This window comes from Somniosus microcephalus, chromosome 1 (genome assembly GCF_052327205.1).
Source record: "Somniosus microcephalus isolate GS21.2 chromosome 1, FLI_Smic_1.0, whole genome shotgun sequence".
NCBI lineage: Eukaryota > Metazoa > Chordata > Chondrichthyes > Squaliformes > Somniosidae > Somniosus > Somniosus microcephalus.
The window spans coordinates 410,470,118-410,484,773 of NC_140987.1; the positions used below are offsets into that span (position 1 = coordinate 410,470,118).

The 14,656-nt window shown below is 41.2% G+C and overlaps 1 protein-coding gene across 1 annotated transcript in view; it reads right to left on the reverse strand.

Annotated features, from left to right (window-relative positions):
- Positions 1-14,192, reverse strand: part of zc3h12b (zinc finger CCCH-type containing 12B) — a 140,230-nt gene extending 126,038 nt beyond the window's left edge. The window contains exon 1 of the mRNA XM_085998914.1: positions 13,836-14,192. Within this exon, the coding sequence (XP_085855040.1) occupies positions 13,836-14,006 (171 nt within the window). The 5' untranslated portion in view covers positions 14,007-14,192. The remainder of the gene's footprint in view (positions 1-13,835) is intronic.
- Positions 14,193-14,656: the final 464 nt, after the last annotated feature.

Here is a 14,656-nt window from a genome sequence, read left to right on the forward strand (position 1 = left end):
TCACGAGCAGCGCAAACATCGCCACACTCGGGCGCTAGTTGCTTTGCGCCCCGTTAGCGCCCTCTTAGGGCGCTAACGGGAGGCGTTAATCAACCAAATTTTTCCCCTTTGTTTCCTGTCCATCAACCAACTTTCAATCCATGCTGCTACGTTTCCTCCTATAACCTACACCTGAACTTTTCTAACAAGCCCCTTGTGAGGCATCTTATTGAATACCTTCTGAAAATCCATATATACTGCATCTACTGCATTCCCTCTACCTATCCAATTATTCTTCAAAAAACGATGTTAAATTTGTCAAAGATGATTTGCCTTTAACAAATCCATGCTGGTTGTTCTTGATCAACCCATCTTTAATTGCTTACTAATTTCATCAGAATTGAAGATTCTAAGGGGGAAAAAGTCGGTTAGGGCGCTAACGGGGCACAAAGCAACTCGCGCCCGGGCGTGGCACCGCCAACATCTCCCGCAAAATTCAGTGGGAGGTTAGCGGCGGCGGTAACCGTTAGCGCTGCGCGGTGCTGTGCTGCCGGTGATGACGTCATCGCCGTGCGCAGTGCCCCGGCCGCAATCTTCAGTAGCGCCCCCTGACTTACCGCCGAACGCTATGTACGACGGGGTCAGGGGGGCCTACCTACGGCCGGGGCGGTGCTAGTTAAAGTGGAGGTGACGGGCGGCCATTTTTGTTGCTGGCCACCTGCCAGCACCTGCCCCCGTTGCTGTCCCAGACCCCCGTGAAGCCCCCCCGCGGGGTGCCGGCTGCTCTACGTGCCGGGCTCATTTGCCGGCACTCCCGATCCCTGGTGGCCCATCTGGGCGCCGGGACGCGCTACGCCAGGCCCCTCCCCTTTAATAAGTGGAGGAAGGCCTGCAGTACTGCGGTGCAACTGCCTCGCAGCGCCCCAAGATGGATGTGGGGCGCTTCCCGTAGTGCAGGGAAAAATCAGCCACGGGGGGCGCTAATTTTTTTGGGGCGCTAAAAGTAGCACCCTGGTGAAATTTTCCCCCCTAAGACTTTGTCCACAACTGATGTTAGACTAATTGGTCTACAATTACCCAGTTTATTCTTCTTTCCCTTCTTGAACAAGGGTGTTACATCAGCTACTCTCCAGTCTCACATCACAACTAGTATATTTAAAGAGGTTTTAAAAATTGTAGCCAGAGACTCTGCTATCTAATCTCTGACTTCTTTCAACAGCGTAGGGCGCAGCCAGTGATTTATCCACATTGTGTTCTATTAATGTTCTCACAACCAATTCCTTTTCTAAAGTTAGCTCGATCAATTGTTCCATATCCCTCTCTATTGCACCTATGTTCTCACTTCCACATCATTTGTAAAAACAGTGCAAAATACAGTATGTAATTATTATCTCCACTTCACCTTTATCCTCCACAACCAGACACCACTCTTCATCTGAGTGGTCCTATCCTTTTCACTCTCTTATTTTTAGATAGTTATAAAAGCCATTATTATTTTCTTTTATATTATGTGATTGTCCATTTTCATATTCCCTTTAAGCCCTTCTAATCTCCCTACTACACTTTCTATATTCATCACTATCTTTAGTATTGTAGCCCTAACTTTGTCATGCGTCTCCCTTTTAAGTTTCATTTTAGTTTTAATCTCTCTATTTATCTACAGAACTTGAGACTTGGATGCCACCCATTTCTGCCTTATAGGAATATATTTACAGGAAACTCTTGTTTAAACGGCACCTAAATATCCGGAATTCTCTATTAACCGACAAAATTCTCACTCCGAAAACAACACCTCAATAACCGGCAATGTTGCCGAGTCCGAGTCAGAGTCCAAATCTCCCGCGGTGGCCGAGTTAGTCAGTGGGGGTAGTTCTCCAAACTGCCACTACTCGGCTTCTTGGCGCTGTCGGAAGTCGGTACACCTCAATATCCTTGTAACAGGAGTCTGACTCTCCCGCGCTGCCGGTAGTCTCTTCTGATCCGCCATTTTACAGGGGTACTGTGTGTCTCCCACGCTGCTGGTAGTCATTACATTGCATTACCCTCAACTGGCAGTACTGTACTTAATTAAGCATCTTCCACCATCCATTTAACACAACATTCTGTAGGTGAGTACCCAATTACTGTATATTGCACATTTCTTGATTTTTTTTATTTTTCTTTGTTAAAAATAGCCTCGGTAGATAACCCTCTCCGTCATCCAGAATTTTTGATCAACCGGCAACACGCCGGTCCCGTCGGTGCCGGATACCAAAGAGTTTACTGTATTTTGTACATTATGCATCACGTATTTGAAAATTTCCCACTGCTGATCTGTCAACCTGTTTGCTATTTTTTCTGCACAGTTAATTTGGGCTAGATCCCTTATTATCTCACTGAATTTTGCCTTTTTCCAGTCCAGCACCCTGATCTTCAACTCTTCATTACCATTTACTAACCTTACATTGAACCTAACTATGCTGTGGTCACTATTTCCCAATTGTTCTACTCTCACGTCAGTTATTTGCCGCACATAATTTCCCAGAACTAGATGAAGCAATGCTTCTTTCCTCATTGGATTAGAAACACTGATCGAGGGAACAGTCTGGATGGTGCATTCGAAAAAGCATACCCCACTTTGACCACATGCATTACCTTAATTCCAGTCTACCTTGGGATAGTTAAGATCACGTAACATTATTGCCCTGTTGTTCTTACATATCTCTCTGAAATGTCTGCAGATCTTGACAGCTATCTCATCTCCACTTTTTTTTTCTTCCCTCCCTTCAGCTGTCCTTCATTCTGCCAGCGCAATTCACACCTCATCTAGAGCCATCCTTTATTCCTTAACCTGTCCCATTACCACCTCCTCTCGCCTTGAATATCTCTTAATGTCTCTCAATGTCTCTTAATCTCTCCCGCTTTCTATCCTATCATCACTGACCTTCCCTTTTGTTCTTTCATCCCCTCCCCCTTTTCCCAGTCCCCAAACTTGCTTTCCATTTCCTGCTTTTTCCCAGTTCTGACGAAAGGTCATCGACCTGAAACATTAACTGTTTCTCTCTCCACCGATGCTGCCTGACCTGCTGAGTGTTTCCAGGGTTTTCTGTTGTTATCTCATCTCCACTGTTGGGTGTCCTGTAATGCATACCGAGAATTATATCATTTCCTTCTGTTTCTTAACTTTATCCATATGCATTCTGTTGTAATACAACCACCAAGGCATCTTTGCATTCTAATGTATAGAATCTTTGAATGGCAATAGATTGGGAGAAGGGGACGTGCAAAGAGACCTGGGTGTTCTTGTGCACCAGTCGCTGAAGGTAAGCATGCAGGTGCAGCAGGCGGTTAAGAAGGCAAATGGTATGTTGGCCTTCGTAGTGAGAGGGTTTGAGTACAGGAACAAGGATGTCTTGCTGCAGTTGTACAGGGCCTTGGTAAAACCGCACCTTGAGTATTGTGTGCAGTTTTGGTCGCCTTACCTGAGGAAGGACGTTCTTGCCATGGAAGGAGTGCAGCGAAGATTCACCAAGCTGATACCTGGGATGGCAGGAATGACGTATGAGGAGATATTGTGTCGATTGGGCTTATACTCACTGGAGTTTAGAAGATTGAGAGGGGATCTCATCGAAACCTATAAAATTCTGTCAGGCCTGGACAGACTAGATGCAGGAAGGATGTTTCTGATGGCCGGGGAGTCCAGAACCAGGGGTCATAGTCTAAGGGTAAGGGGTAAGCCATTTAGGACTGAAATGAGGAGGAATTTCTTCACCCAGAGTGTGGTGAACCTGTGGAATTCTCTGCCAGAGGGCGGTGGAGGCCAGTTCATTAAGTATATTCAAGAAAGAGTTGGATATATTTCTTAAGGCTAAAGGGATCAAGGGATATGGGGAGAAGGCAGGGACAAGGTACTGAATTTGGATGATCAGCCATGATCTCATTGAATGGTGGAGCAGGCTCCTATCTTCTATGTTTTTATGTTTCTATGTTTCACTAATACTGTAATGCTATCCCACTCCCCCTTTTTCCTGAAAATGTTATAAGCAAGAATATTAAGTTCCCATCTGTTCAAACTGAACCCACCTCTCTGTCATAGCTATTAAATCATATCCCTCCTTCGTTATTAATGCCTCTAAATCTCCAATTTTGCCTTGAATGCTTTGTAGATTCATATACATAGCACTCAATCCTGACTAATTTTTTGGAACATTTTTCCTGGTTTTCTCATTTAAGTTTTGATATCCCCTGCTCTTTCTGTAAGTGTTTTTTTTTAAATCTCTCACTAGCTCATAGTCTATTCTTTTACCTTTCCTGTCTAATAACAACAACAACTTGCATTTATATGGCGCCGTTAACGTAGTAAAATTTCCCACGGCGCTTCACAGGAGCGTTATCAAACAAAATTTGACACCGAGCCACATAAGGAGATATTAGGACAGACAGATGTCAAGATCTGCAGACAGTTTAGAGAGATATTAGGAGGAAAATAGTAGTTTATCACTATTATTTTTCAGCTAAGCCTTCTGCTCCCATTCTTAACTTTGTTAATGATGCTGATGCTTTTCCACCCATTCAGTGATGTATTTCACCCTGAAACCAGGGAGGTAACATGCCATCTGGGACTCCCGGTCATGACTACAAAAAAGGCTCTTTATACCACTGACTGTAGAATCTCTTCATGTACGATCATCTCTTCATACGATCAGCCATGATCTTACTGAATGGCGGAGCAGGCTCGAGGGGCCGTATGGCCTACTCCTGCTCCTATTTCTTATGTTCTCTCACTACTACCACTCTCTTATTCTTGTAGTCTACCTGCCTTTCACCACGGAGCGGAATTTGAGCAAGGAGCCAAAAACAAAACCTTTGGTCTTGTCACTCATACGTAATTGGACGTTGTACATGAAGTCTAACAGAATGAAGGATACTGTGGGATCAAGATACGTTGTGGAGAGATACAGCTGAATGTCAACAGCAGATATATGGAAGCTGACACACTGCCTGCAGATAATGCCACCAAGGGGCAGCACTTAAATCAGGAAGAGGCACCCCAAAATAGATCCTGGGGGACTCTGGTGATAATGATGCAGGGTCAGGAGAGAAATTTTTGTTGGTGATGCACTAGCTGCATTCAGACATGTCAGAGTGGAACCATGCAAGGGAAATCCCACAAAACTGGACAATGGAGGAATGTGGACGGAGGAAGATGGCAGGCTTCACTGTGTCAAACACTGGAGAAGTCGAAGAGGACGAAGAGGGATAACATACCAGAATTGCACTCATAGAGAATGTTATTCATGATTTTGGCCAGAGTAGTCTCGGTGCTATGAGCAAGGAGGAAGCGGGACAGGAGGGTTTTCAACATTAAGTTTTGGGATAGATGGGCAATGAGCAGGGAGATGACAACAAGTTGAAGGACTTTACAAAGGCAAGAGAGGTTAGAGATAGGGCAATAGTTGGAGGACAGATGGGTTGATAATCATTTTTTGAAGGGGATTTCGTGATGATGGTTTTGAAAGGGAGAGAGATGGTGCCTTAGGGTAGAGAGCCATTAAGAATGTCAGCTAGCATGGAGACCAGAAGTAGTTGAGTGTTCAGGACAGAATGCAAAGCTCTTTTATGATTCAGTCGATATGTTTGTTGAGTAAAATATAGGGGCCCAAACCCAACCTTTGCATGGGGCCCCCGCAAAGCAAACACTGCTCCTGATAATAATTGGGGACTTTAGCTATCTTATGGCAGACTGGATAAAGAGAAAAACAAAAAAAATTGTATTTATATAGTCTTTCAAATAGTCAAGATGTCATAAAGCATTTCACAGCCAATGAATTACTTTTGAAGTTGTCATGGTTGTTTTTTAGGCAAACACAGCAGTCAATTTGTGCACAGCAAGGTCAAATAAACAGCAGTGAGATGAATGCCCAGTTAATCTGCTTGGCTGTTGTTGGTTGATGGAAGAATGCTGGCCTGGACACTGGATGCACTCGCTGTTCTTCTTCCAAAAAAAGTCATGAGATCTCTTACATCAACCTGAACAGGCAGACTGGGTCTCAGTTTAACATCTTAGCCAAAAGACGGCACTTCCGACAATGTAGCACTTTCTCAGTACTGCATTGAAGAGTCAAGCCTAGATTATGTGCTCGCGTCCTCATGCCTTAGGCTTAAACCCACAACTTTCTGACTGAGAGACAAGAATGTTACCACTGAGCTAAGCTGAGAAAGGTTTGTGGTCAAAATGAAGACAGGTTCTTAAAATACAACCAGACTGTTTCCTTAATCAGTATGATGCATGTCCAACAAGGAAGGACGCAGTGCTTGAGGTGGTTCTTGGCAATGAAGCAGGAAAAGTAATTGGCCTGAAGGTTGGAGAACACTTGGGAAATAGTGACCATTACTGAATTAGGTTCACATTGAAAAGTAAAAAATGAGCCAAAGTTAAGGTGTTGGATTGTAACAAGATCTAATTTCAGAGAGATGAAAGATGACTGAACGCAGATTAATTGGTTGGAGAAAATGGTGCTTTGAACATCTGACCAGCAGTGGGTGATACAACAAATGTTGTTTCTCAATCTCTGGTCTCTCTCTGACCGACCTTACTCGTTATACCGGTCCGACAGGGTGCGCCTGCCTGTTTGATGGGTTCGGTGCGATTTTCAGAATGAACCCCCTGCCCACGCAGGTGGCAGATATGGATGAGGTACAGGATAAACACATTTCAACCATAATAATAGAAATGCATCAAAAGTCTGGATTCGATAGATAAATAGAGGTTAAAGCACAAATGAGGTTTAAAATGAGGCATATGATAAATATTGAGGGATAATACATAAGAAAATTGAAAAATACAAAAAGAAAGATTTGCATTTATATAGTGCCTTTCACGACCACCGGACGTCCCAAAGCACTTTACAGCCAATTAAATACTTTTGAAGTGCAGTCACTGTTGTAATGTAGGAAACGCGGCAGCCAATTTGCGCACAGCAAGCCCCCACAAACAGCAATGTGATAATGACCAGATAATCTATTTTTGTTCTGTTGATTGAGGGGTAAATATTGGCCAGGACACCGGGGATAACTCCCCTTCTCTTCTTCAAAATAGTGCCATGGGATCTTTTACGCCCACCTGAGAAAGCAGACGGGGCCTCGGTTTAACGTCTCATCCGAAAGACGAAAAAGGAAGTAAGAAAGATTGGCAATCAACATAAAGGGAAATAGCAAGGCATTTTATAAGGAGATAAGTAAAATAATAATCTAAAAAAGCATGTTACCAATCAGAAATGAAGGAGGCCATCTTGTACTTCAGAGTGACGGTATAGCAGAGATGCTTTCTAAGTACTTAGCCTCAGTTTTTACAGAGCAAGGTAAAAACGTTACTGTAGGAATACTCGAGAAGGATGTGGAAGAGCTGCAACTAGAGATAAAATTTCAAAAGTAAATGGTATTACAAATTGTTAACAGGACTAAAAGCAGTAAAGTTACCAAGCCAAGATGGTATACATTCCAGAATACTGAAGGAGGTCCCCTAATCTTAATTTTCCAAAAATCTTTGGAAATGGGAATGGTGCCATGGAGTGGACAGTGGCAAATATTACAACCTTGTTCAGGAAAGAAATAAGCCAGGAAATTATAGGCTAATTAGTCTTGCCTCAGTTGTAGGTGAACTTCTGCAATCTATGATATCCGGAATGAAATTAGTCAATAGTTGGGAAAAGTGTGGGCTAATCAGGGATAGTTAGCAAGGATTTTTAAAGGGCAAGTCATGCATGCTTGACTGATTTATTTTCTTTAAAAAATCACAGAGTGTATAAAATGGAATGATGGGGATGTTCAGAAGATGGTTGATAAGATGCAACATAAGAGACTTGTGAAAATGTAGGCACATGCTATTAAAGAGATTGTAGCCACATGGACTGAAATAAAGCTGAGGCAAAAAACAAAAAGCAGCAGTAAAGTGGTTCGTTTTCTGATTGGGAGGGTGAGTAATGACCTGCCCCAGGTATCTATATTGAGACCTTGTGATTGGCTATAGGCACAAGAGGAATGATATCAAAGTATGCTGACCACAACAAATTAAGCGGCATGATGAACTGTGAGGAAGAATGCAGGAAATTGCAGATACACATAGACAGGTTAGCAGAGTGGGCAGAGAGGTAGGTGGCAGAGAAATTTGAAGTAGTTCATTTTGGGATAAGGTATAAGCTAAACATAAGATTCTTTACAGTGTGGAAGAACAGAGCAATTTAGGGGTATAAATTGATTTTCAAAGGCCATAATAGATAGAAAAGCAAAATGGAATTCTGTGTTTCATATATGGGACAATAAATATAAAGGTAAGCAAATATTGTTAAATTTGCACAAGGCCTTGCCTACTGGAGTATTGCGTGCAGTTTTAGGTACCCCTTATCGGAAGAATATTAGAGCTAGTGGTACAGTGAAGAATCACTTTCACTACAGGAATAAGTGGTCATAGTTATAGTATTTTCATTGGACTAGAGATGGCTGAAGGGGATCTAACAGAGACTTTCAAAATTACTGTATAGTGAAGGACTGTTCCCACTGTTTGGTGAATCGGTAACAAGGGACATTGATTGAGGATTATCACTAGAAGAACAATGGGAAAAATAGAACAATTTTTTTTCCACCAAAGATTATTAGAATGTTTTACCACAAGTGGATATTGAGGCAGAGACTATAATATAATTTAAAAGGGAATTGAATAAGTATTTGAAAAAGACTATAAAACGATACAGAGAAAGGGCGGGGAAATGGGGTTAGAGTAGATATCTCCAGCTGAAGAACTGGCACCAGCACAGGAGCAATGGATGAACAGCCTCCTTCTGTGTTGTAATGACTATGATTCTATAACTGCCACCTATGAAACGGTACCCTAGCATGAGTCTGCATGTTCAGGAGAGGCGATTGGAAGAAAAAAAAGATTTTACTTAAAAAAAACTACAGAATGCAAGCATCACAAAATGCAGTTCAATAATTTGAATCAATTGAATCAGTTCAATCATACAGATTACAAAAATGAACAATAAGACTGTAATCTACCCATGGAGTACAGGTAGGAGTTATAAACCTTTTGGACTCTTGTTCTGATATTTTGACAGTATCTCTGCCTTGCATATAGATAAGCCTTATTGTAACTAGCTCTCAGGTGCTTATTATTCGCTGTGTAATCCAACAGAGGGCTGCTGCTTCTGAGGTTACTTATAGCAGTTATTGGAAGTTACAACACATGACTTGCTGCCCACCAACCGTGGTTCTGCACATTATATTAGAAAAGCGAGAGAAATAAACGTATCTCATCACCACCACATGGTAAAATCAGGCAGCACAGATACTGCCAACAGCCATAAGAACCCAAAGACATTATTTGTAAGTGTGGCAAGCTCAGTATGCGCTGGCTTCAAACAGCACCCTCTGCCCGAACTCCAATACTCAAGCAGATGAGCTGCCTGGGATTCATATTACAGACAAAAATTTAAGATGTCAAACAGTTGGATGGTGTATTGTTGTACCACTCACTTTAGTCACTTAATTGAAATGATGTGACAAAAAGGGCAAGTACAAGCATTGTGGTGGAATCTCTGGCTTATGACTGCAATACTCTAAGTGTAGGTGTAACGGTCCAATCACTTGCTTTTAGCAGACTTTGAAATATGTCTGTCAACCTCTTTAATGCTATTGGCCACTTTGGTGACAGCCCTCCCACTAGGAATGAAATACCTTGGGAAATTGGGAAATGCAGCAGGCATTGACTGTTAACTCTGTTGCTTGGTTTCAAATCCATCCCAGACTGATGGTATAAAAGTCTGCTCTGTCTGCTGGCCCAGTTTCTAGTGGCACGGGTCTGAAGCACAAAACTGCCTTTAACTGACACTAAAATGGTAATCTTAGTCAGAATCTGATGCAGTAAATGGAAAAGAAATATTACATTGATGCAGTAGCAGGTGGTCTTCCAAGATTGGAACTGAGCCACATTGTTGTGGAAGTGTACAGGGCGCTTTACTGACCTCGGAAGTGCATGATGTTGACATTGGATGCCTGAAATGGAAAATGTGCCATTTCCCAGCATTAACACACCTCAATTTGATGAGCACAAGACTCAACAAAAGAAACTACAAATAAGATTGCAGTGCACATACATGCTCAGGAGTGAGTAAAAAACAGAAGAGGCAAAAGATTGGGAGGAATGTGAGAGGGACAGTTTCACCAATGTGAATATGCATGATGAAAAATTACCTCTTTTAGATAGGACAAGACCAAAAAGTTGATAAAACAAGAATTTAGGATTTATCCATCAATGAGGGAGAAACATTGAGGAAAGACATTACTAAACCCGCAGATCTGCTAAGTTCAAACAGATGAATTCAGGACATAAAAATATAAGTGGTAACATTTACAGAGTGGACAGTGGAGCAGACACGATGGGAAGTTACTCAGGCTTCACATAGGCTACATTAACTGCCTTTAAAATCATATGTGTTAGGCATGTTGGAAATCTGTGATTTTTATTGAACACATTACTTATAGTTTCAATGTGAAATCTCACAGCAGACCTTTTTGGTTTTTTCTGTGTTTGCAGAAGCAAATTTGGAAGAGTTTGTACACTTTTGCCATGATACAAAATGTGTTATTTCTGCCAACTGATACTTCTCAGAGCAGTCCGGATATCATTGTTCTTAACAGTTAATATTTATAACAATAAAGCATGCACATTATTTTATAAGAACATAAGAAATAGGAGCAGGAATAGGCCTCTTGGCCCCTCGAGCCAGCTCCGCCATTTAATAAGATCATGGCTGATCTAGGGCTCAAAGCCACTTCCCAGCCCGCTCCCCATAACCCTTCACTCCCTTATCTTGCAAAAATTTGTCTATCTCCACTTTAAATATATTTAATGACCCAGCCTCCACAGCTCTCTGCGGCAGAGAATGCCACAAATTTAGGACCCTCGGAGAGAAGAAGTTCCTCCTCATCTCAGTTCTAAAAGGGCGACCCTTTATTCTGAGACTGTGCCCCCGAGTTCTAGATTTCCCCATGAGGGGAAACATCCTCTCTGCATCTACCCTGTCGAGCCCCCTCAGTATCTTACATGTTTCAATAAGATCACCGCTCACTCTTCTAAATTCCAATGAGTATAGGCCCAGCCTGCTCAACCTTTCCTCATAAGTCAAACCCCTCATCTCTGGAATTAACCTAGTGAATCGTCTCTGAACTGCCTCCAATGCAAGTACAGGTATATCCTTCCTTAAATAAGGAGACCAAAACTGTACGCAGTACTCAAGGTGTGGTCACACCAATACCTTGTACAGTTGTAGCAGGACTTCCCTGCTTTTATACTCCAACCCCTTCGAAATAAAGGCCAACATTCCATTTGCCTTTTTGATTACTTGCTGTACCTGCATGCTAACTTTTTGTGTTTCATGCACAAGGACCCCCAGGTCCCTCTGAACTGTAGCATTTTGTAATCTCTCTCCATTTAAATAATAGTTTGCTTTTTTATTTTTCCTGCCAAAGTGGATAACCTCACACTTTCCCACATTATACTCCATCTGCCAAATGATTGCCCACTCACCTAGCCTGTCTTTATCCCTTTGCAGATTCTTTGAGTCCTCTGCACTTTACAAATGATTTTCAAAACATTTCTGAAGAAAAACCCAACACAGCAGTTAAATAATTTCACCATTTACCCACTTCTGAAAAAAAAGTAATCCATTTTGTGCCAAACATCTCTTTTCGTTTCAACAATTCGCAACTCGGTAAAGCCCAACTCCCTCCAAGACTTGAACACTGCTCCCAAACCTGGGGTGGGGTGGTTTCCAGCAGGTTTCAGTCTCTCATCTTTACAAGATGATAATAAGATCAAATAATTAATACAAATGCTGCCAATGTTTACTTCTGAGAATCCTGTGCTTATCTGCTTGAAACAGAAAGTAGTCTTTAGAAAAAAAACTTCAATAAAAATGGAACTAGACTTCATTGTAATCAACGTACAGAGGCCAGCTCTTCCAAGAATTTGAAGCGTACTAACCATTGCGCCACAAAAGATGACACTACTTTGATTCATTTTTACAGGGCCTGCCAAAAATCATTTTGTTTACCATCTAGGGGAGCTGACTGCACCTCAGTCAGTCCTGCTCCCCCAATGTTGAAGGCAAATTAGTACCCATGGAACTCATGACTTATTGTGCAGTCTCTAACCCATTCTCGCACAGGACCTATAAACTGCAGAACTCCTCAACTCTTTCCTTACTTCTACAATCCTCAAGCATTTAAACCCAAGCTTGGTGTCACTTAATCACTTCCTGCTTTTCCTAATTGTCTCTTACTTTTTCAATCTCAGTGGTGTCCTGCACCATAAGCCTTCACCTTTATTTCTCAATAAAACAAAATGCTAATAAGGCAGTTACATTTTGTATTCAGGAGAATCCAGTGTTCTGGTTGCTTTAAACAAAATGTGGGATTTAGAAAAAAAACTCAGAAATGGTAAACTCCCATTATAAAATGAAGTTTTAGTAGGTACTGTAGTTGAGTTCCAATGCATGGAATCATCTATTGGAATTTTAAATAAGCTCCTTGATCTCTCCAAACACACTCTTAGAACACAGGAACTATCAGAACACCGTAGGGAATGAATACCCACATGTCACACAAGCTGACCACGGGACCACAATGAGCGATTAGCCCATAGTTAAAAATACTGATTGGTGGTTTATTTTTCTGTAATGGCAAACCATTTACTCTTGACGACTAAACAGATAAAGAATTCGTACCATCACTGATACCAAGAACAAAGCCTCATAATCAACTGAAATAGTAAAGTGAGTTCAGGATAACAATGGAAGCTAAAATGTATAGTTTTGCATCACTGACAAAATACTTCAACCTTTTATTTTATGCTACTTCATAATGCAAAATACTAATGATTAGAATAACATAAAGTCTATCTAACTTTGTACCTTATTCAATAAAAAAAATTGTGATTTGTTTTACAACTAAAGTACAGGAACAATAGTGAACACAGCAGACTACAAATCACCTCATCCTCAGGACTTAAACAAAATACTGTAGTCCCATACTCTAAGTGTGCAAGACTCCATTACTTGGTTCTTAACAACAGTGTAATTGCATTCCCCTCCCAGAACATCTTTCTCTCCCTCTATCTTTTAAGTTTTTTTAAAAAGTCGTCATCTACTTCCTTTTTTTGCAGCAATCTCAATTTGATTTTTGATTAGCATTTGCTGAATCATAGTGATTACAAAAATCAGATAACCAACCTTCATAATATTACTTTCAAAATGTTTTTTTCTAAACAACTGTTAATTATACAAAACAGGATAACCAGCCATTGCAGTGTTACATTCAAACTATTTGCTAGTTAAAACACTATTGATTGTAGCATTTCAAAGGTTGGGTTAACCCACTGTGATATATAAAGGTGACTAAAGGAAAAAAAACTAGATTTTTCTGAAGCCTACATTTTGAATAATTTCAAACGAAATCTGAAAAAGATATAAAATTAGCAATGTTATATCAAATGAATAAATATTTACCTTCATCCTAATAAAAAATAAAGTATTTTTCTTTCATTAAATATGTTGCCCTTTTCCTCCAGCTCAAGTACAAAGCCCAAAATCCAGCAATAACCAACAGCAAAGGCCTGGATGATTTATGTAGCACAAAAGGCCCTGGTGGTGCTACTTGTGCGTCTCATAGCAACAAGTGCCGTTTCATATCTCTCTCCCCCTCACGCACATCGACCCTTGGCACACAATTTCAAAAAAAATATGATTGAAGAGTTAAAATGAATAAGTAAATGATCATTTTAGAAATACGTCAGTTTGAATGTATTTTCCTGGTAGACTCACCTTTGCTTTCCTGAGTCCCTCTTGTGCCTCTGCTGCCTGGTCTATGTGGACCCATCTGCTGCTCTCTGCCGCAGGCCCAGCGCTGATTCTCACCCTGAACAGCCTCTCTATGTGAGGGATGAGGTTCTCCAGCCTAGCGCTGGCACTCAATGGGATCACGAAATCCAACATTATCTTCCTCTTACCTCGATCCCGTAAACGGGGGCTTTTTATTCAAAAGGTGACAGCTCAAAAAACCGATCCAGATTCAAACCCCCTCTCTTTCTCTCTGCCGTGTTATAACTACAGCAGGAAACGGTTGATCCTCTGCCTCTGCCTCTGCCTCCTCCTCCTCCTCTTCCCCTCGCTGCTACCTCGCTCGTTCATGATCCTGCGTCTCTTTCTCTCTGGCTTTTTTCTATTTTCTTCAATACTCGATACTTCCCTCTACAGGCTCAAAATGAGCTTCATCTGCCTATTTGTTTACAACCCTATGTATTGACTTGCCCATTTTTGCTTGGCCATTGGCCAGCTACGATACGTAGATTTTATTTAAACCTCAATCAAGACCAAAAAAAATTCTTATCTTGGTAATAAAATTCATTGTGAATTGTAAATAATATGATTAACAAAGCAAAATATGTTTATAGTGTCCTACTCAGTGATTGTTTTTATAAATCCCATTCACTCTTAATCTCAATCCCCCACATAATCAATATACAGTATTAGAATATCCTGATCAGTTTCATATCTTAATAATCAAAATAATAACCAGGATTCATAGATGCCAATCTTGAAACATTGAAAGGAGCAGGAGGAATAAGCTGGATTTACAAAGACAT